Genomic DNA, 23627 nt, shown 5'->3' with positions numbered 1-23627 from the left:
GGCTCCCTCTTCCAAGCCTGTATATATACCAAACAGCTGTTGAAAATGTTTTGTATGTAGAATGAATTTTTACAGTTTAAACTACTATGATTTGTGGGCTTTCTAACACATTTATGTCTTTCAAAACCTTATGATCATATTTTTAGGGGGAAAAAAAACAAACTAAATTATTCTTCATAATCTCTATTTCGCTGCAGAGACACCAACTGTATTTCCAGAAAATATTAAAGACAAAGAAACACCGACACCAGTTGAAGATATTCAGCTGGAAAGCTCTATTCCTCATACAGATTCTGGAATTGGAGATGAACAGATGCCCAATATTTTGAATGGGACAGACTTGGAGACCAGCACAGGCCCTGATGCTATGAGTGAGCTGTTATCTACTTTGTCTTCAGAAGTGAAAAAATCTCAGGAGAGCTTAACAGAAAGCCCCAGTGAAATTCTGAAACCTGCATCTTCGATATCCAGTATCAGCCAAAGTAAAGGCATCAATGTCAAAGAAATACTGAAAAGCCTTGTGGCAGCCCCTGTTGAAATTGCAGAATGTGGCCCGGATCCAATCCCTTACCCAGATCCTGCACTGAAGAGAGAAGCTCAGGCTATTCTTCCCATGCAGTTTCACTCGTTTGACAGGTATATGGTTGGATTAATTATTTTATATTGCTGTAATTCAGAAAATTGAAGATTTTTTTAATTTTTTTAAAAAGGTTGTTCTTCTATGGGTTTGTATTAGACTATGTTATTAACAGCTGCATTACTTCTCCTTTTCTGAATATGGACCATATAGTATAGACAAAAGTTATTCATCTTGTTTTTCTCTGTTAGCAGTGAATAAAACTCTACAAAATACTTAGAAAACAAGCCTGTTGCAAAGAAATATTTTTGCAATAAAATCTTTTTTTTCTTTAAAACAGCATTTTAGTGAGGAGGAGGAGGGGTAATATCTACTGATATAGAACAGACTGTGCAGAAATTCAGTTGAATATTCTTTCAAAGGCTTAAATCTTAATTGGATCCATCATTGCACTGTTTTCTGGTACTGAAATGCTTTGACCATGGCAAGTTATTTGCATGGTCGTGGTAGAAAACAGTTTCCTTTTAGGTCTTTAAATCACAAAAATGCTCAGAAGTTAGTGCTTAAAACTGAACTGCTAAACATTTTCACAGAGTCCTTTCTTTATCTTTTTGGGGTATAACTTCTGGGTTTCTAAAAAATATAGTTTTCTTTAAATGTCCAGTCCCTCTTGGTTATCCTGAACATAGAAATTGTGACAAGTTGTGCAATTGACCTCATCCATTTGGGTTCAAATGTAACTCTTATGAGTGTTGATGGGTTTTTTGTCTTAAATAGATGATCCTGCTATCTGATATTGGTGAGTGAGGTAGATCAGTATTTTTTTAATATAACCAACAACTATGAAGGAAAAAATTGGCAGATTCAGGCAGGTCCAGCAGTTTAGGAAGTGTTGCATTCTTTTCTCCAACTAAAGAAATGTTATTGAACTGGGGGCATCTTGATAAAACTACTGATGTTCTTAGCCCACAAGGCCTCAACTGTCTGGTTGCACCTCATGGTGGCATTATTGAATGATGCCCATTGTTCAAGCAAATGCTCCTCTGTGCAGTTGTTTCATACTGTCAAAGTACTTGACCGCTTTGGCAATCTTTGGAGGCAAATATGAGTGGTGATGGTATCACTTTTCCGAATTACAAAATGAAGCAGATTCATATGCTAACAGTATAACTTTTCACAGGGGATGAAGCAAAGGTTAGGGGGAAAAAAACTTTGAATAGTGTATTGATACAATATTAGAATTAATATAAGTATTAATTGAGAAAGCAACATGAATTTTGGCTTGTGGTGATTTCTGAACATTTTGTGTTGCCTACAGTGTCCCAATTACCATTGAAAAACTGAAAAAAAGTACGGCATGATTATTTTTCTATACTTACTCATGTAAATATAATTGTGTTTACCAATAAAAAATAACAGTTAAATAAGATAAGCTGCTTATTTTTTAAAAGCTGCTTATTTTTTAAAAAGTGTTAACATTTAACACTATACCTGTGGACTTTATTTCTGTAGGATCTTCTCTTGCTGTAGTTTATGCAGCTTTTGTTACTTCACTGCACGATGTGGTCATCTTTATTGTCCCTAGGGAAAGTCATGAGCAATGGAGTGTATTGTTTTGTCAGGTTCTATTTGTTTCAGGTTTTTTAAAATAAACACAGTGTTTCCATATTTATAAGCAAATCTAGGTTAGAGAAATGCGTTTTTCACCTTAATCTAAAGATATTCTTAGTCCTTGTAAAGCTAGACTATTTTTTTCTTTTTTTGTCTTTTTTTTTTTTTTTTACATTTGGATGTCTGAGTGCCTTGTGAAAAAAGAGTTGAGGTAATAAGTAATGTGTAGAAAAATAACAGTATCTTCATTGTTTTAAAGATATTTCTTTAACTATGATCACTGATTTTATGTGCCAGTAAACGCCATGTAAAGCAAACTCCTGTAAATAGAATTGAAATTGAGAATTCTATTTTAGCATTTCATATGGAGTGTTTTGCTCTGCATGTTCTTCCAATTGTATGTTGCTAATATGTCCGTAAGAGTCATTGTGTAATAGGTACAGTGTATTCTTCCTTAGAATTTGTGCAGTCATAAACAAAATGTAAAAGCTGAAAAAGTGTCCAACATGTTTTGTCAAATGGAACTTGTGTGCAATTAATGTATGCAGCAGTTCAAGTACTGTCGAATGTAAATGATGAAGTGATATTGATGAAAGGAGGGGATTGAGGTCTCGGGGGGCGCTGATGACGGATTGAACAGAAGCGGCCTTGCACCACACGTAACTCAAGTCTGTCGTCTTCACCACTCAAAGCCGTAATGGGAGGTGGCAGTCTGAAATGAGTTGCCACGGCAAAGAGTATTATTTTTGAAATGCTTTCACACAAATCACTAGGCCCTGCATACAACTTAGTTTCATGCTTTAATGTCATCAGGAGGCACAAATTGGTGTGTCTAATTGTTTGCCACCTGCCAGCAAAATGAGCTGCCAGGCAGCCAGACGGGTTTGATTGTCTGTCAGCTCTTCAATAGATTGAGAGTGACAACATCAAAAATTTCACTTCGAACTCTGAAGCTTTGAGCAGCTTTTCAGAGACCTCTTCCCCACAAGTGCTTCTGGACAACTGCATTTTTCAATTACTTTTCAATATATTGCTGCCTTCTGTCTCATCTGTCTTAAGGTAGCTGTAATTACATTATGAGCTATATAAACAGATTTCGGGGACACTGGAGCCTGGATCCTCAAAGTTATGACATGTCTTTTAACGTCAGACTGAATTCCTTGAAAATGGCATCCAGGTTGACATTTCCAGAAGCAAACACAAAGCGTTTTTTCACCCAGATTTGCTACTAATGGAGCATAACTCACCAATAATTCCTTTTTGCCTTCTCATCTTTTGTCTGACAAAAATCAGGCTCTGTCATTGATTTTTAGGATTTGGGGGTTTCTTGTTTCTCTTTTTTTTTTTTTTTTGGCAATTTGCATTTGTCCCACTAGATGCAGCCTAGACCATTATGGTTTATGAATTTATTTGTGATTCTACCCAGTGCTGTATTCCGAAGCTTACACTTGCTCATCTCTATTTTTTTCTAATAGAGATTTTTTTAGATGGGTGCTATCATTGAAACTGAGAGTCTTATCGCCACCTCAGCTTTTTGTTTAGAAAAAAAATCATCCTAAATTTATGAATAGGTTCAAATCAACGAAAAACGGGTATATTAACCCTCGATTTATTTTCCTCAAGCTGTAATCATAATCCCCATGTCCATCACTTATAAATCTGTACAAGGGTAGCTCTTTCAAAACTCTTATCACCTGTGTAATGTGTGTCTTTCCATATTCATATTCATGGAGTATATCTGACCTGAAGTTGATGCGAAACCAGCATCTCTCTACTCTCTAATATAATTCACTGGGTATATAGATGAAAATTGTACTAGATTTTTGTCTTGATTTTTTACCCCAGTAGGCCTCTGTAAAATCACTATTAAAACTGTATTGACTTTTACAGGACTGATTGCTGCTTTTTAGCCTTTACTTTTTTTTTTTTGGCATCATATATACAAGATTAAATTCCTTACTCATACTTTCCTATGCCTCATATTGATTGCTTCTTTGGGTTCTTTATATTTGATCATGTTTCTGACATTTACTTCACTTACATTCTATTCACTTTCTTCAAACTTAATAAATTTCCAATATTTCCAATTTGTCTATTCAGCTAAGACCAGTCATCTTTCTTGATAATTAGCTTTTTTATCTTTTACTTTGTTTGCTTTGTTTCTTGTCAATATTTTAGATCATTTTAGATGCTTCAGCTAATTTATTCTGAATGCAAAGGAGGGAATTTCATTGGGAGTACCTCACTCTTCTGCTTGATCTAAGATTGAGGATCCAAGAACTTCCAGTCCTTGTCCTAAAACTGCACCTGAGATGATTCGCTTTCTTCTATTTAGAAATAAGCAATTTTTAGTAGATTAGGATAATTTCATGTACTTTAAGATTTGGATGTTTTAATAAATGGATGGTATCAAATAATTGAAAGAATTCATAATAAATAGAGATTCAACACTAAGGTTTCATTTACATAAGTCTCAAAGATTATGTCCTTCTGTGAGCTTTCCCTATCTTTTCAGTATACCTCACATTTTTTTAATCCAGTTTTTCTTCTCCATGGCTACTGCCTCTGAGTTACATCTTTCCTCCTAGATTTCAGATTAATCTTATTTTAATGCAGTCAGTCTAATAAAAGGTTGTCTAAAGTAAGATTCAAAATGTGTTGTTAGTATGTACTAACAGTGACATGTTACAGACTCAGGACACAATCTAGGGTTGAATTCAGGAAGAACAGAGGGTACAACAGTATACATGTTTCATAAAGGACTGGACATCTACAGAGATATGGAGAATATAAGTAACTTTCAGAGAAGAAATATTAAGCTTTCTTTTCAGAGCTTAAATGTAGCTAACGGTAGGAACAAGCTAGCATGTAATAAAGAAGACAAATTGTCAGCCATTTTCTTCTGTTATTTCTTCTCAAACATCTGGCAGAAGTTGCTGTTTGACACGGAGTAATTCTGTGAAAACCTTGCCTGAAATCTGTGCTGCTTTTTTGAAGAATACTTCTTGAAAAATCCTCATGCTTTCTGCTGCTTTGAGGGAGGAGAGGAGGAGCAAGAAATATTAATTCAGACTTAAGAGATTTCACATATCCCACAAGAGAGTAAAGTGATCCTAATTTAATTGCTGCCACTCAGATAGGTAGCACAAGACATCCAGTATTGAAGGCTTATCTCTGACCTTTAGGTTGACCAGAGTTATTAGGTTGGAAAGCGTTTAAATTTTAAAATGGAGAAGAGATACAAAATGTGAATCACAGAGAAAGAGGGAAAATATAGCACTGCATAACCTGATTTGTCTGTCATCAGCACTGGGTAGCTAAATATTTAAGTAAAGTCAATTTGAGAAAGTATTTTATTTTTAATTTCCATTTTCTCTTTTTGCAGTTCAATGCATTAATGGCATTATTTTCCATCTACTTATTTCATGCAAATTTCTAAAACCCAGAAGAATCCTGTAGCTATTTGCTGATGTTATTTAATGAACCAGCAATGCATAAGTGGTATGTGAGTTGAATCAACAACACTCACCTTGAGCATGATATGAATTATGATAACTTCAGGCTTAGGTTTAAAATTGGTAAAGGATACTCATGGAGTAACAGAACCGTGATTAGTAGTCACAATTATATTTAGAGTTTTAAACCACCCAATGAACAAAGAAATGAAATCAGTTGCTACAGACAATTGCTACTAAATTTTTGCTGCCTAAATCATTGGGGATCATTTGAGACCATGATGGTGGGATTCGGACAATTGCGGACCAGTTTGGAACATTTAGGAAGTCTGAAATACATTGTACTAAAGAAGACCTAAAATTAAATGATAGAAGTGTATGTATTCTTTTCTTCCAGTCTGTAGATTTCTGTTCCTCCATGATAGAAAAACCCAAATGCCTGACAGATACATGTAAGGCATCTATCACAGTAAATTCATTCCTCAAATCATATTATACTCAAGTAAATAGCCATACTTTTTTCATAAGTCTGTTTTGGTTTGATTTGCCTGTTTTTACTGTATGTGCTGTTTGAGTGGTTTAATTCATTAAAAGACTTTTTTTCACTTGAAAGCAGTCAGTCATCTTCTTTCACCTGTCTCGTTCTGCTGCCCCTCTGATTGTTTTGCACATTTTTGACCACTCTATTCTGTTGTTCAAATAGTTTTTCTATCTCTTTTATCTGAATGTCATTCTCTATTCACTTGCTGCATTTTGTTTTATCAGTAGGAATGAGACATTTTGACAAGGTCACCATGTATGACATGTCAGAAAGCTACATTTTCTTTCAATCTGGGATGATAATCTCTCACTGATTTTCCCTATTCTTATGGTAGAGAGGTTTCTCTTGATATTTCTTGATAGTTTGTAATTTAATAGCACCTGGCCTGTCTTAATGTGGTGATTTAGACATATGAAATAATACCAACCATGTGTAGAATGTTAGTGGGATATGGGAAGGATTGTCCTTCTTGTTCTGGAAGCTTATTTTCAGTCCTAAGCTACACTCATAAGAAAAGAATCTTTGCATTTATAGCAGGCCAGTACATTTGGGGGTTGGACTAGATGACTTTTAAAGGTCCCTTCCAACTGAAACTGTCCTATGATTCTAATACATCTGAGAAGTAAAGCTGGCATATGTGGTCTTTTCTATGCAAAGTTAGATGATCTTTTGCACACTCTGGAAGACCACTGAATTGTCTGAAGGTAAGGAGGAAGATCTTGAATTTATCTTCATCTTTAAAAAAGTAACGGGAAAGCAAGAAATACTTCTTCAGTGATTGGATTGGCAATTTAGCAGATACCAATACCAGACCTTATATGAGGGAAAAATTGTTTTCTTAAAATAAAACCCAAACCAAAAGAGATGTCATCCACTCACACTGTCTCACATTTTCAAACACTAGAATGAACATGTGTCTAAAGAATCTGTCCAGCATTTCAGGCATCCTTCCTGCTTGCATCCAGATGGGAGGTCCAATGGCAGGGAGAGCATGGGATGAAATCTATAAAGTCTTCCTCACATCTCCTCGGTTCTTCATATGTCAGCAACTCTTTCCAGCTTTTGGATATGCCTTTTTTTTTTCCCCCTTATGGACCAGCCAACAGTCTCTCTGTCCTTCCCAAGCTCTTCAAGTCATTGTTCTTCACCGGTCTTGTCTTCAAGGTTGCGTTATCTTGTGAAGCTACTCACTTGCCTGTGGTCTTGCTGACCTGATAACCATGTGCTATTAGCATAGGCCAGTCAAAGATGCCTTTTCATGCCGTGTCTTTTGTTCTTGTACCTCAGCACCCAGATATTCCCATTCCTTTTTCATTCACACCAGTCTTAGCCTTTCTATTGCAATTCTCAACAAAGGTGGTAGGTAAGGACAGTAGTTTCGTGTTGAAATTAATATATTTGGGAAATACTCCCACTTAAGATACAAGTCCTAATGTCTTCTTGTGTTTCTATGGCACTACAGGGACTCTGCTCTTGAGTACTTATTCAGTATTCATGAATAAGCCAAACTCAAATATTTGATTGAAGTATTAATTGAGCTAGAGATCTTTGTATGTGGATTGGAACTAATTTTAGGAAATTTCATGGTGTTATGGAGCAGATTTATCTAACCCCTGTAGACACAGCTTTGTTCAGCTGTAGCTGCTGCTATGTAAGCACTTCATATCAGTAACGATTGTAAGAGATTATTAACTACAGACAAAAGCAATTATTTTAGGGTCACTTATCTTAATCAATAGCTATTGTGTTTTCAAATTCATCTTCTTCTAATTTAAATTGAATGACACAAAAAAACATCAATAAGCCTAGAATTACCTTTCTAAAAGTACGTGCTTCAAGGTAGGGGTAAAGCTGTTGTTCAGAATGCAAAGACATCAACTGGCATTGTAACCCGTCTAAAAAGAGTGAAAAAACAATGCTTATGGATGGTTTTGTACACTGTCATCACCGGCCTTTAAAATTCAGGAAGACTGAAAATTCAGACCTATAGGAACAGGGTACATTACTGTAAAACATTGTACCACACCTTTTGATTCATCATTTGCCATCCTATTTACACAGAAGTGTTACAAAATAATTACCAAAGAAAGTTCTTGAGCAAAATGTGGCCTTATTACCCTAAATAATTTCCTCATTACCCTAAATAATTGCTCTTTTTTTATCACAATGATTAATTTTAATGAAGAGTGTATCTGCTTAAACAGAAAACATGTAAATAATGATGAAAATATACTGTTCAAAATTATCCCAATATGATATGTCTCGTTTTTGTTTTTCACTCACGTTTTCTACCGAAATAGACTTTTTAAGAGCAAGGTTTCTCATAGATAAAAAAAAATATTAAATAGAAAAATGTCAATATAGTTGTATGCACTATGACAGCTGTCCAATGTTGAAAAAATATTGTCTCCTAAGAGCAATTCCTTTAGTTTTCAAACTTTTTAAAAAAAGAAGAGTATGTTTTAACACTAGGTGAAAAAGTGTTTGTTGGAATGCGGTATTTTCTACTTATATTTGGTATTAGGTTGTATTCTTTTATATGAAAGCCCTCTTCTCTTCTTAAAAGCTTCAAATATTCAAGACTGCTTTTTAAACCATAATAATATCAATATTGTGAAAGCAAATATTCATTGTGTTGCATTTTTGCTGATCAATGTCCATCATGTGCTATTGATCTAGATAAGTATAAAGGTTTTCCAGAAGTCTGAGTCCAAAACTATGTTTGTTAGTCAGCTATGTTTGGAAGACTGATATATTCACAGTACTGAAGAATAAACTGCTGTATTCCAATGTTATGATGATTAAAAAAAAAAATTTTATCTTAGGTAACTTCAGTAAGATCAACAAATTAACATACTCATTAAGACAACATGCATATAGACTGCTAGACTGCTGACATAATTTCCGACAGTTAACATTTTCTTTGCAAATCTAGAACACAGGTGATAGTGTTCTCAACATATCATTGAAGAGGTGGGGTGTTTCCATTTCGTGGGTAATGAAAGACAAATTAAGTTTCTCAGAATCTCATGAAGCTGCAGACAAAGGATAGGAGTATGATTTTGGGGCCTGTGAACTTAGTTTTACCCTATTTCAGAAAGGTTCAGAAAATTTACAGGGCTATGTATTCCTCAGCAACAGAATTATACAGCAGTCTAAACCCATCAAAATTCTTCCTGGCTCTGTTGTGCAATTTTAATAATCAGCTGTTTCTTTTTCCATAGGAGTGTGGTTGTACCAGTAAAGAAACCCCCTCCAGGTAGTCTGGCTGTTACCACTGTTGGAGCTACCACAGCTGGGAGCGGACTGCCACCGGGTAGTACACCTAATATATTTGCTGCAACAGGAGCTACACCAAAAAGTATGATTAATACAACAGGTATTGTCCTTAAATATTTTTGTGACCCTCATTTTTATTTGTTTGGGTTTTTTTGTTACCTTTAGTGGTGTTTTGTTTTTTAATCATCTTTTTGTTGCTGTTTTTGTAGTTCAGAAATAAAACCTGGAAAGATTAAATCTTGGCCTTTATTAGAGACTGTGTTTTCTCTTGGTCTATGTTTATAATCTTTGATAGTGCACACTGAGCTTGCACAGCCTTAAATAAGTTAATACATAGCCTCAGTATTTTTTTGTAAGTGTAGATTAGCAGGTAAATGAGCTAACTTTTCTTGCTCTCTGCAATAGAGGATCTCTATGTGATACGTACCAATTAATCCCTCCTTATTTATCAAAGAAAGAAAAGACAAGTTGCTACTTAATAAATATATCATAGACTGTGAAGGTGAATATTTTGGACAATTGCTATTTGTCAATTAAAATTATACCATGATTTTTTGAAGGTTTTTCAGTAAGAAACTACTTAATTTAACTGTACTCATGTCTTAGCGGTAGTTGTTTATTGTGATCTATAGAAGGAGGACTAGACCTTCTTTTTTAATTATTTATAATAGTAATAATGGGATTATCTATCATGAAGGAGCCTGTTGACCATGGAGAAATGTTTCCATTGAGAAATTAATCCTTACAAATAGCAGCTGATATTTACTTAAAATCCTTTGAAATGTCTGGCTATGGTCTGTTTTCTTTCTAAAATAAGCAAAAGCACTTGAGAGAAGAGCTCTCTTCAAGGATATCACAAGAGTTGAGATATGTGAAAATCTCCCTGGGGTTGCAGTAAATAGAGGGGGAAGCTTTTGGCATCCTTCTGCTATGTAGAGTAATATGAAGACACTCTTTTTTTTCTTTCCTTTTGCATATTGCCTTTAATACCTGGTAATAGAACTTTGATTTTTCTAAGGATAAAATAAAATCTTTAAATCTAATTATCCTGAGGCAGATGCAAGGAATGAATGCTCTGAATAATGTTATCACTTCTATGAGCAGTTGCATTTGTGTAGACAAATCTGTTAATCTTGAATGGATTTCCTTTTAGGTATTCTTATGTCATGAAAAAATATCCTATAATGGAACCCCTGTTTTCCAAATGATACTGATTAGTAGTAACCTTTTCAGTCTTCTCACTGATGAAAGATTTGAACTGTTTTGACTGGAGTATAGTAGTTCTTGTTTGTAAGTAATTGCATTTTAAAATCAGTCATTTTCCCAATACTTTTCTTAGTAGAGGACAGTATTGCAGATGCCATTGTTCATTGACTGTGGATTAAAGGCTGCTTATTTTGGTAGATTTTATAGCTATTTTTTTTTAAATGCAATTGGTTTTGATTCCTAATCTATTGATTAGCTTGATTAAAGGAAAAGTATTGATTTGATAGAATTTCAGCAAGTATCAGATTTAATTAGAACTATATGTGTACTGAATTTGTTTAGTAAAGCATTTTATGAAGATTTGAATTTTTGAAGATTTGAATTTTATATTAACGTTTTACAAATGCTAAACACATTAATGACAGTTAATATAAGTATTATCACACTGAAAGCATTCAAATATCTATTAGATTAAAGTGATGCTTTTGCCCTTTTTAATTAAGGTATGCCTATGGTAGTCAAAACAGTGAATCATGTATGTCAGTTTTTGAGATATAAGATAAAGTATCCAGATACTTTCTGGTTTATATACTTGTAGTCTATGAAATTATTTTTTGTTTTTTACTATGGTAAAGAAACAGAATGCAATTTTTTAGAAACACTAGATGTCCTCCCAAACCTATTTACAGTTGTTTTTACAGTATGTCACAGATATGCTAGAAAATCAGTTATATCTATGAGGCATTTTCTGTGTTGGACTTGTGTGAAAGGTGTTTTTTTCAGTTATTCATGGATTGCAATCGGTGTTTACATTCCACCTGCCATCGCTGTCATAGTCAATGTCACTGTCACAATTTAATGAGATGTATGTTACTGAAGTCCTTTAGTTCTTTGAGTGTATCTTTGGGGAGATAGGTTTTCTTCTTTCATCTCTTTATGTAAGAAACTGGCTTTATAGGTTTTAGATTGGATTTCTGTAATTCGTATCCTGATTCTCACTTCTATGTTAATCCACTAGTTCCAGCTCTGTTTGACCTTCTCCTCTGGAAGCCTAACTGGTTAAACAACTTAGCAACTGCATTTTTAAACATCCTTAATGAAGAAAATTTTACTTTGGAAGAAAAAGGGAAGAAGCAATAAAAATATGTATTGTCAATGTATATATGAATATAAATATATAAATAATATAAATATACCAATGCACATACACACACACAAATATATATATATATGAAGCCTTAATCTTTTTTAAGCTATCCTATTCCCAGTTAAGTTACTGTGATTCTGAGGCTGGGAGAGATAGCCTACCTTATATTTTTGCATTTCTTTCTCGGTTATGTTTGGGTACATTTACAATTTGTATTTAGTCCAAGTCAGAACACCCAGTGTAAAACACAATCCATCTCCCACTCCCATTATTAAAACAACTAAATCAGTTCCTAATCTATATCTGGAACTTCACCAGCTACTCCAGTGTCAGCAAGCCCAGCAAATCTTGCTGCATTTTGAAACTCTTTTGAACGTAAATGTTCTTAAATGAGCCAGTCAAAATTCTAGTCTTTAATTATTTTGTCATTAAAAATTATCTAAAGGAAAATAAAAAAAAAATAAAAATCATACCAGCTGCCAGAAAAATTTTCACTATTACCAGCATATGACTTCTTCTTCACTACTGGCTGACTGCTTAGACAGTGAAGAATCTATAAATGCTTTGTAGATCTCTGCAGGAAACTGAAAAAGAATATATACCTGTGTAATGCAAAGGACAGTGTTGTGTCAACTGCTAAAACTGACCAGCAATAAGGACTTAACAATTACAATTTTTAAAATTGCCAGAATAATGTCATTGATCTCTAAACAGGGGGCATCCGCCCCTCATTGCTAACTTGGATAAATCTTGTTGCCTGTCAGCCTCATCTCTAGTAGCATTGCAGTCCCTCAGGCTTTGAACTCCAAGTACAAGACTGTTTGTTGCTACCTCTCTTGCAGTGATGTGTTGCAGAAGGACTGTGCAGCAGAACACAGACAGCATTTATCACAGCACTCTCACTGCTCATGGCCACTCTGAGCCTTTGCTGGTTTGCTTCAAAGAGGTTGAACTCACAGTACCGTTTCAGCAAACATGATAGATTGGCATTTAGAGTCTAAGTTTAGCCCTTAGCTCTGACCCAGATCACTTAAAGTATAAATGTATGCTCTGTCTGAATCTTTTTTTTTCTGGGCAGCTGTTCACAACCCACTGAAATGATACCACCACTGCCTTCCCTACTTTTAAGATCTTAAAATTCTCCTTGACTTGAGAAAGGAAACATAAAAACTGTAATTAGAGCCTTAATACACCTCAGACACTAGTTTCCCCCATTACTCCCTGAAGAGACATAAATTTTCTGTCCTCTCCGTCATTTTTTAATTTGTATTTTATTTTCTGCCTATAGTTGCAACTGGGCAGTCAAGTGTGTATATACAAATATTTTCAAAAAAAAAATTAAAATTCTGTTCTCCACTCAATCTTATCTTAAGTATACCTTTATTTTAGAAAGATCTTGCTTTACAGGATGATGTAAAAATGTTTTCAACTTTGAAAAGTAATTTGGGAATAATGAAAATGAGGTAAGGATTTATTTTGCCTGATTTTCAATAGCTTTTTAAGTTTATTATTTTTATAGTAGCTAAATAAGGTATTAATTGGTATGATAATTATATGGGATGGTGTTCATTATTTTATAGTAAATAACACTACTTCCTTACTTAGAAGTAGATTAATAATACAAGGACTATATTAACGCCTCTAAAAGTTTTGTTTCTTTAGACTGAATTAAGATCTGTGTTTTTTGGGGGACAGGTGCAGTAGACTCAGGATCTTCTTCTTCCTCTTCGTCATCCAGCTTTGTGAATGGTGCTACCAGCAAAAATCTCCCAGCTGTCCAAACTGTTGCTCCAATGCCAGAGGATTCAGCTGAAAATATGAGGTACACAAGTTCTGTCTTTTTATATTAATTATAATTTCTCCTCCAAAAGTAGTGTAAAAAGAAAAAAAAGCTCACCTAATGTGCGTTATTGTAGTTCTATACATTGTACTATATGTAACTTTTTGTTACTAAGAATGTATATACTAAAATAACACTTCACTGAAAAGTCTGACTTGCTCAACTGAAGAGTCTAAGTTATTCAAACTGTGCCAGACACTAAAACTTCATTAAAAGTCATTTTTCAGTTAACTGGCTTTTTACTTTGTACGGTGATGATAGCATGAATTGGAACATGTGAGCACAATTTGATAATGGAGCACTAGCAACTGGAAAGAGAGACTCAACCTCTTCTGATCAAGTGAAAGCCTTAGTTAAACTGGAGAGGACAAAACCAGACCTGTGTTTGTGCAGCTAGCTAAGTGATGCACCAGGTCTGAGTTGGTTTGGCAAGAGATCCGTGCCGTCGGGTAGCTAATACCTCTCTTACGCTGACTGGCAGCCAGGAAAATGCCTTCTGACATTCCTACTAAATATCTGGTATAATAGGTTATTGCTGTGTACAAGTATTCAGTTTTGCTGCAGCACACTCCAAAGACAAATTTTTTACCTTTTCAAGGGGCACATATGTCTGCCCTATGAAGCTGACACAGGATGTACTAAGGAGTGGCCAAGTGTCCCTTAGTTGGCTGGCCACTGCAAGGTATATTTTTAAGAATTTTGGAGTGGAGAGAGCAAACTAGCTGTTTATTAACTGTTCATGAGGTAACAAGCTTAGAAGCTCATGAACAAGAGATTTCATTCCCAAATGAACTAAAAATTAAATAAACCTAAATCAAGGGTCCTATGTAACCATAAAAAAAATATCAGTGCTTCAGTGATTTAAAACAGAGTGACAAAAAATGCCTTTTTTTTTGCTGGTCCTATCTGAAGGGTCAGGTGAGTGGTGCAGGTGAAATCACAGCAATGGGTGCAGACATAGGTTTAAGGCAGAAGGACTGTTGGCTCCACTGCAAAAATTGCAAATGTTCAAGGAGAGAATGACCATTTGTATGATGTTATTTATTGCTTGACAGTTTTATGAGGCAAGTTAATAAAATTATGGTGTAATTAAACCACTCCTTTTTGCTTCTTGTCTTCATATGCTAGGACAATGCTTCTCTGAGGGTGAAATCTTTTTTAAAATTCAGATATGCATATTAAAATTAAATTGGTAAAATTAAATAGGTATGTTAAATTTCAGTTGGATCATTAATTAGTTTCCTTTTCAGTTATTTTAAACAATGAAATGTTCTTGTGTTTTCACAGACATTTTTAAAGTTTTTGTCCTGGAATCAAAGAAAAACTTGAGTTGCACAATCTGGAACGCAAATTTTGAATTCAGAATTTGAACGCAAAAGTAGTTGTACTCTGAGTAGTAGCTTAAATTAGTGACTGACATGTAAATAACTTAAAATCTAATCAACCCAAGGAATGTCTTTTGGGTTTATTTTCCTTTCCTCTGACCACTCCCCAGCCCCACCCCCTCTGCCTAAGAAACAACCTTTATTTTGATAATATATTATTTTTTGTAATGTCATATGAATTCACTGTGCTTTATCTTTTATGAGATTAAAAGTCAGACTTGTTTGTGGGGACAGAGAGCATGAAGTGAAAGCTAACTTATCTAAGCTTTTCTTTATAGCAACTGCATAAGAAAAGAGCTGATTATGGCTGTAGACTGAGCAAAGTAAGGAGGAGAATGAAGGTGGATTTTAGTCTTGGTTTGGAGATAGAGGTTTGACTTGGAATGAGGTTGGGAAGGTAGCATGCTTGCGACTGGGACAGTTTATGCCCTCACCTCTCTTTGTACTTCCTTGTGATCAATTCAAGGAGTAGGTTGTAAGAATTGTCCATAGGAGTCTTTTTGCTCACAGTTTTAGAAGTGTTTCTTTTAATCTGATGTTGCTACTGTGGTCTTTCAATCTTTTCTGTCAAAGTTTATCACCTTTCTATGTATAAATTATATTGTTTATATATATATAAATTATGAATGTATACTGTATATATTATACATAAAATATAATAATGTATATAATATATATAATATATATTTATATATAGCTTATTTTCAGATGTGTGTTGCCTTTAACCTGCAAATTAAATAATCTTGAATTTGGAAGCTATCAAGAGTTGATTTGCCTTGAATGTCCAGAAATGGAGAGGAAAAACCAAAATATTATTTCTTTACGGAAACCCCTTAAAATCTCTTAGTTCATACATGAAAAGTAGTTACATTAATCTCCATAGGGATTCCCTTATGATTGCAGTATACTTTATAAGGTATAATAAAAGTTAGAAATGGCTGTAGAATCAGCTGAGTCTCACTCCTTTGTATGGGTGAGTACAGGAAAAGTAGTGGATGGGCCACCTGCTTCCCTGAAAAATTGTTTTGGATAGCTGTGTAAATTTATTTCTTCATTTTTGCTTGTTCTTTTTGGAACTGTAGGACCAGAACACTAGTCAGTGTTCAACATGTAAATGCACCAAGGAAAAGCATTTTTTTCTTCTTTCTCTATTTAAATATCAATTCCTGTCCTTTGATATGCATTTTTTAAAAGTACTAACATTTGATCTCATTTTTTCACAGAATATTATTCCAAATTGACCATTAATGTGCCCATTGTAATCAAGATCCATCGGCTGCCCATTTGCTAATAAGGTGTTTATTAGTAGCTCATCCAAGGTGTTGATTAATAGCATATCCACACCTCCAATATTACTCGATTCTTAAATAAAAATTGATATTAATTTAAAAACATTGGAATTTGAATTTTTTTTCAGCTTTGTCACTAGAGGCTTTACCACAGTGAAATTTACTTCAAATAGTCTTTTAAAACAAAGGCTGGTGATATGAATCCATCCTTTAGGGTATTAGAAAATCAATATCTGAATTTCAAATCAAACCGCAGCACAGTAAAAGAAAATAAGGTATAGGAGTTCAGTAAAGTAATTTTATGCTAATGAAGGAAAACTTCCAATGTGTTTATAATGTCAGCTTTCTTTTTAAATGTAGGGATCTTCATGTGATCTGAATTAAAATGTCTACATTTATTTAGTGTTTATAGATAGTAGATAAAGTATAAAATTTAAATGTCAGTGATCATTCTCTTAGATTCTGTCAATAAATGTTACTTCTTCCTATAACTGCATTTTTAAATGCCAATATTTTGGTGCCATAATGCAAACACAATAAAAACACAGCAATCTTAAAATGAACAGCAAAAATTCTTAGTAGACTAGGGTATGTATGTAATTTCCTTTCCATTTTAAAGTAACAGTTTATTTCTTTAAGATAACACCTCAGGTTTTTAACCTTGGCATAAGAGTTCCAGAGGGCAAAAGTGTTACACTCTGTCAAGTTTAAAAGGGAAGAAAGACCCTTAAACAGTACAACCCTTAGCGTGCTGATGTTCTCATACTTTTTGCTAGGTTTGTATTCCCAGACAAAGAAATATTATTTCTGGTATTTAAGAAGCAAACGGAAGTCACAACACAAGGAGAAATTAAGGAACATACCATGCTTCAAAGAGTCTCAGGAGGCAGAGAAATATAAATGCCAAGGCAAAGCGATCATTTTCCCTCAAAGTTGAAGAAAAGTTTATTGGTTCTCTTGATATCTGCTAGAATACTCTCTCAGATACTTCCTTGCAATAGCAAATGTTGAACAAACAAGCAAGTTGCTTGTGATTGTTTTGGGCGAATAAAAGAGCTCTCTTTTCAAGCTTTCAAATGTATATAAAATTATGATATGTGGATAAGCTGAGATAGGTGAAATAGACTTAACTTGAATATCTGACATTGTTCATGTCATGTTTGAAAATGAGAGTAAAAATTTTACTTGTTCTGGAGTACTCTGCAAATGCTGTAGAATTTATGAGGGTGACACACTGCTGACATGGCATTTCCATTTACTTAAAGCAATTTAAAAACTGTAATGTTTAAACAAATTATGAGCATCCTCTTTTCTGAAGAATCTTACAGCAACTTTTAAAAACAAGTATGATTTGAAATAATTTTTTAACTTCTATTATGAAATATTCTTCCAATCATGGTCTCTGTTTTTTCACAGTATCACTGCAAAGCTTGAAAGAGCCTTAGAAAAAGTGGCCCCTCTCCTGCGAGAAATTTTTGTTGATTTTGCCCCTTTCCTGTCCCGAACATTGTTGGGCAGTCATGGACAAGAGCTATTGATTGAAGGTACTGTTTCTGTTATAAGATTATATTATTTTAACTATTAGTCTTCTGATATGAACAATTTTTCAGTTTCACTAGACTTTATGTAACTATTTTTGATAAATAATCGGTCCTTAATATGTTGTGATTTCAATTCCTTGCATTTCATTTCATTCAAAGAAATTAAAAGTGATAATTTTGGAACCTCTTTTTCCTTGAGATTGCTCTGTAAAGACACATCCTGTAGCTTAGAATGCAAAAACCTCTCTATAGTTTCCCTTTCCCTCTTCAGAATAATTCAGTGCTTCAGCCTGACTTTGAGAAAATAGTGAAAAATACAATTAAAAAGTATAATCAATTCCATTAGAAGAAAGTAAAAGGAAGACCCTGCTCCAACATTATTGATGAATGTATCTGTATTTGGTAGGGATGTTAGTTCCTGAGGTAGGTTTTTTTGATTCACACAGACAGATAAAGAGTTGTCCCTAGAGGGGAATAAAAAGTGAAGACTTTTAAAGAAAAGTATCCTTGAACACCTTCAAGGATTTTTTAGGGTTTTTATTTGTTGTCTTTACTACTTCACAGTTAGAAAATTTGCCTCATAAATGAAGCAGCAAGTAATGCAGAAATTATGCAGAAAGTCCAAATATGGAAATCTCATGCAGAAAGTAATGAATCACTACTAATGCAGTTAAAACAGTGAAGGCGGAATTTGAATGAGCATGCCCTGCTCCCACATCGTATATTCAGAGGAATATATTCTACCAAGTAAACTTTTTCCTTCGAGGATTGTTCTTACACACAGTAGTGCTGTTTATTGAGAGAAAAAGTCTCATTAAGGCAAGGTTTATAATAGGTGAAGATCTACACAGAAGAAAATAAAGCTTCGTGTTCAAATTCCAAAACCCCTTCTATTATTCATATGTTTTATGTAAACATTAGTGTACAGTTTTTCTATGGACTCAGTTATTATTCCTCACAATGTTGGCCCTTGTTACTAGAAATATTTGCATCTTGTAACTGAAATCTTCTAAAGAGCCTTTTCTTTTTTTGTCTTCTTATTGTTTAATAATACTATTATTTAATAATACCAAGGAATGGTGTAGTAATTCACAGAAGTTTCAGGTATTTTATACTGTTAATTTTATAGCTGTGAGTAAGTTGCACTTCTCACTTAATGACACCTGAAGTTAATGGTCTGAGATGCACATTGGGATCACTGTAAGATATTTGATGGATTACATTCTTAAATCTCTTAGTGAAGTTGGTTGCATTATCCTTGCATTATCCTTTTCCATATGGCAATTGATTAATGGTACTATAGTTTTTATACAATATAATTAAAATTGTCTTGGTCTCACCTGAGTTCTTTTATAGATTAAAAAATTTCTTCAGCAGTGCTGTTCTAATTTTGTCTTTTGGTCAGATTCATAGCATAAACAAGGCTACAACAGTTCCAAGGATATAACAAAGAATGAAAAGCTAGAGGCCACAGGAATCTCACAACTGTACATCAGTATTTTATCTCACTGCCTATCCAGAGAATACATGTTACGTTGGCTGTAGCATGCTTCTGATAACCACTTGGAATGTCATTCCAGATTTTGCCTCATCTATGACTCAGCCTCCCAGTTCAGTCTCAGAAAACACTGTTTACAAACCAAACACTAAGTTCCAAAACAAGTAGTGTCCTCTGCATCACGTTTCCTTAATGTTATATCTAACCTTCTCTTCAATCACTCTCTCTCATTCCTTATTTGTCAAAACCAGTCCTTTCTTCCAAGATATTGAAATAATAATCTGTATAGAAAAAAATCTAAGCACATCATAGATTTTTATTTTGTAGGACTTGAATTTATGTTTACTCTCTATGAAATACTTTTGCTTTTTTACTTCATAGCAAAGAATTCATAGAGATGCTTTTTTAGTCATTGTATACTTCTCATCTTTTCTTTCTTCATTACCTGTATGAGACCCTTGATCTCAACTGAACTGAATTTAAAAGAGAATTCTAAATTCTCTCCTAGTCTGATACCTGATTTACTTTGAGAAATTTCCTGTCATTGCTTACTGAAAGCCAGGGGTGGTCCTTGAAGTACTTGAAAGTGCTCTCCAGGTAATGACTCTACAAAACAGGTTTTAAGTGACGTTATTCAAGATACGTGAGTACATTGAAATCCTGTGGGGCTTTGATAATTGAAATTTGATTTTTTTTACTGGCAAGCAGTAATTAGCGTGACAGTTTTATATGAAATAGTTTAATTTGTTGCTTTATATGTAAAGATTTTAGTCATAACAGTCAAAAAGGAGCAAATAAACTTTATATAATTAAGTCTTAAGGCACTGTCTGTTTTTCAAATTGATCACCATTAAAAAAGTAACTATCTGTTGTGTTCTCTGAAGCATGTCCTTTTTTTCTGATTATTCAAGCTTGACACATAGTAATACCTTCCCTCCTTTGCTGTTTTTCAAAACCTCCTTATGGTATGAAGTCTTACCTATCAGATTTTGCTAAAATCTGAACACTGTTCAGATTTTGCTAAAATCTGAACACATCCTCAATGGCATGTGCTTTTTCCTGAAGCCCTCTCTAGTGCTCTTGTGCATGTGTGTGTAAGAAATACTAAATCATTTTCAGATTGGTAAGAATATCCACACTTTTGTAGCTGAGGTTTTGCATACTGGAGAGCACAAAATAAAATGGAACAGAGAACAACATTCATTTTAATTCTTCTAAAACAGGTTAATTGTGCAAACTTTCCAGAATATCTGATGCTTTAAGATAGGTATTGTTAATATATTTTTGTAAATGTGCGTATAACTAAGTTATGATTTCACCTTTTTGTAGTAGTTCAGCTGCCTCAAACTTTTGGTGAAAAATCTCGCAGTCATATCCTACCACCTCATCTTCCTTTAGCTTGTATCATCATTCTGTGCCATGGAAGACTGGCTGATTTATTGTTTGAGTAAATTATACTTAATATCGAAGTGGCTTCTTAAGCTTTGATTAGAGTTGAAATGAATAGGCTGCAATGATCTGGTTAGTCTAGACCAAAAACTTAGACCACTCATACTCAAAATTGTTAATTTTTCTTGTTTGTTCATGTAAATTCCCAAATGTGACTGGTAGCAGAGGAACCCTATCAAGTAGTAATCTGACATGGCAGAATATATTTATTGGTAAATATATAGATGAGGAGTCATGTATTTACTTACTAAAATGACTAAATTACTAATTACTAAAATAGTTACTTGCTCCTTTTTCCAAAACCAGTTCTTTCTCCAGAAGTATCACACTCACCTGAATTTCAAATGTTTCATCAAGTTCTGAGAATATTTTTAGAGTGGAAAATATCCTCAACGATGGGTTAAAAAGGACTGATTTGCAATTGAATGCAAATAGCTTCAAACAGAGTGTAGGAGAACCAGCCCAACACTGCTGTGGTTCATCAACTGAGGTTCTTTCAATGCCTCAGAGAACAGAAGTTGCAAAGGTTAAAATCGTCCGTATAGAAACTAATTGGAAACAAACATGCAATATGTGTAGGTCACATATTTGAGCTTAGCAGTGCTCATTGTGGAGTTCCATTTAACACTTGCACAGATATGTTTTCACTAACTCTGGTTTCCATATGGTCTGCAAATTCCCTCCATGTAAAGTGCATTACAACATTCTAGCTTTTAGGCGAAAATGTTACAGGCAGATGTAATCTGATCTGTAGACTAAAGAAAAGCTATATCCTCTTCTTGTCAAGCACAGATGGGTAAAAATATTTTCACTACAGCTATTCTTGGAGTGTCTTGAACTGTAAGAACAGGTCCACGATTGAAACATAGTTACATAGAATGCTTTCCCTTCTCTTTAGTAAGATACCAAACAAACATCACCAATGCTTTTGTTTTCCTGTATCATTAGCTCGGTAGCCAGGTAGCCCTTCTCCAAAAGAGGTCTTACGAATTTTTTGGCTTACATTTGATATGTTTCTAATACATGCACAGTTCAAATCAAATGAAACAGGGAATGGGTTTGCACTGATAGGAGCAGAATCTGTTTCTCCTCATTAACTCACCACATGGCCCTGCGAAAATATTCAGTAGAAGTGATGATGGACTAGCTTTGAATGTTGTTTGACAGGAAGCTTCTTGAAACAATTGAAAAATTGCCCAAAACATTCCTTTTGAAACCATGGATAGAACTTGAGTGCTAAATGACACTGCTTTAAAAGACGTGTGACATCACTGTAGCATCTACCAATACTGTGATTAGTTTCTTATTTCCTTGAACAATACTGAGTTTTGCATTAGGAAAACCAGAGCAACCATTTTCCTAAGATACTGTGGTAATCTGGAAATATCCCTTATACTTTCTGGGGAACAATTACTTTTTTGGTGCTTAACATGGCCCTTGGTTTCTCTAAGAAACTTTTCAGAACCTTTGTATTGTGCTCAGGAGCACAGCTGCTATAACGTAGGGAAATGCATGCTTTTGCAGAACTTTTTTTCTCCTGTACATATGATTCTCTCATTCTTTTATCTCACTCTGCCACATCCAAAATATTTTTGTTTGTGTGTCCAGGCATGCTTTCTTTCAACTAATTAGACTCATGGTAATTGCTCTACCAGTCTGCAGCACAGCATGTAACCAACATTCTGAACAAAGGAAATATATTAATAAATATTAGCAAGTAAGAGGGGAAAGGAATAAATAAATAATGTTATGATTTAAAATTTGTATTAGCTGGAATTAAGAGCATGCAAATGCTTAAGCTATATGAAACCTTAAGCTATTCATATTGCTGAAATTTCTATAACCAACTTTTTGATCCTATTTTGCTACTTTTATTAACAGTCTTTATTACGGTGCAGAATTGTTTCTGGCAAAACTAAGTGCTTAGATGGAGATATGCAAAATGAGAAGCAAAGGCATTCCACTGGAGACATATGTCAAAAAAGTCAGATTTCAACACACTCAGAGGCTGAGTCCAGTTCTTAGGAGCAAAGAACATAGACTATACCTGCAGGGTAGGAGCTGATGGACAAAACCACACAAACAATGTACGGATTACCAAAATAATTGGGATACTTGGCTTCCTTAGCTCAGTGCTGAGGCAACGAAGATTTGTACAATGCTTAAGATGAAGAAGTGATTTCATTTCTGTGCACAACTTCAGTAAAACTCCTACTATCTGGTTCTGTAGTCAGCACTTCAAGAGTGATACATACACATTGCAGAGAGAACAAAAGAGAAGGGCACAAGAGTGATTGATGGAAGGGAGATAAAATCCACAAAGTACAATGTAAAGAGCTTGATTTGTTCAATATACCAAAGAGAAGAGATAAAAAGAAGTTAAATACTACAGGATGTCTTAGCTTTTCTACCAACAGAATGCCTAATGAGGGTAAATATAATGGAAAACTTCAATAGGGCTTACCCTCAAGTGTTGTGATCAATGTTACTTGTAGTCTTTATGATGTTTTAAACATTCTTTCTAAATGGAGTCTTCAAGCCGGCTTCTCAAGAGGAAAAATGTTATCTGTTTGCAGGATGGTTTTGAACTTCTTTGCGGTTTTGGAGCCTGTGAACCCCCATTTCCTCTCTCCATATCCTGCAAGGAATGGTAGACTCCATTAACCCTAAATTGCCTTAACATTGCCATCACTGCATCTGTCCACATAGTCGTAGACAGGTGTACGTCAGTGCCAGCTAGCCAACTGCATAAATCAATAAAAACAGTGGGGTTTTTTCCTTGTTCTGCAGTTGACTGCATCTCAACTGT

At 34.4% G+C, this 23627-nt stretch overlaps 1 protein-coding gene across 4 annotated transcripts in view; it reads left to right on the top strand.

Annotated features, from left to right (window-relative positions):
- The window catches only part of NBEA (neurobeachin), a 474839-nt gene that overhangs the window by 187155 nt on the left and 264057 nt on the right, over window positions 1-23627 (top strand). For 3 of the 4 annotated variants that reach the window (XM_027650993.1, XM_027650977.1, XM_027650968.1), the window contains 4 exons: window positions 198-636; window positions 9409-9563; window positions 13512-13638; window positions 17747-17874. In XM_027650993.1, coding sequence (XP_027506794.1) covers window positions 198-636; window positions 9409-9563; window positions 13512-13638; window positions 17747-17874 — 849 coding nt within the window. The remainder of the gene's footprint in view (window positions 1-197; window positions 637-9408; window positions 9564-13511; window positions 13639-17746; window positions 17875-23627) is intronic. The other variant, XM_027650984.1, reaches the window with a different exon arrangement.

Source organism: Corapipo altera, unplaced genomic scaffold, assembly GCF_003945725.1.
Source record: "Corapipo altera isolate COAL_440 unplaced genomic scaffold, ASM394572v1 0, whole genome shotgun sequence".
Classification (NCBI taxonomy): Eukaryota; Metazoa; Chordata; class Aves; order Passeriformes; family Pipridae; genus Corapipo; species Corapipo altera.
Note: the sequence above shows the minus strand (reverse complement) of the source record. Positions and strands in the feature narration are given on the sequence as shown.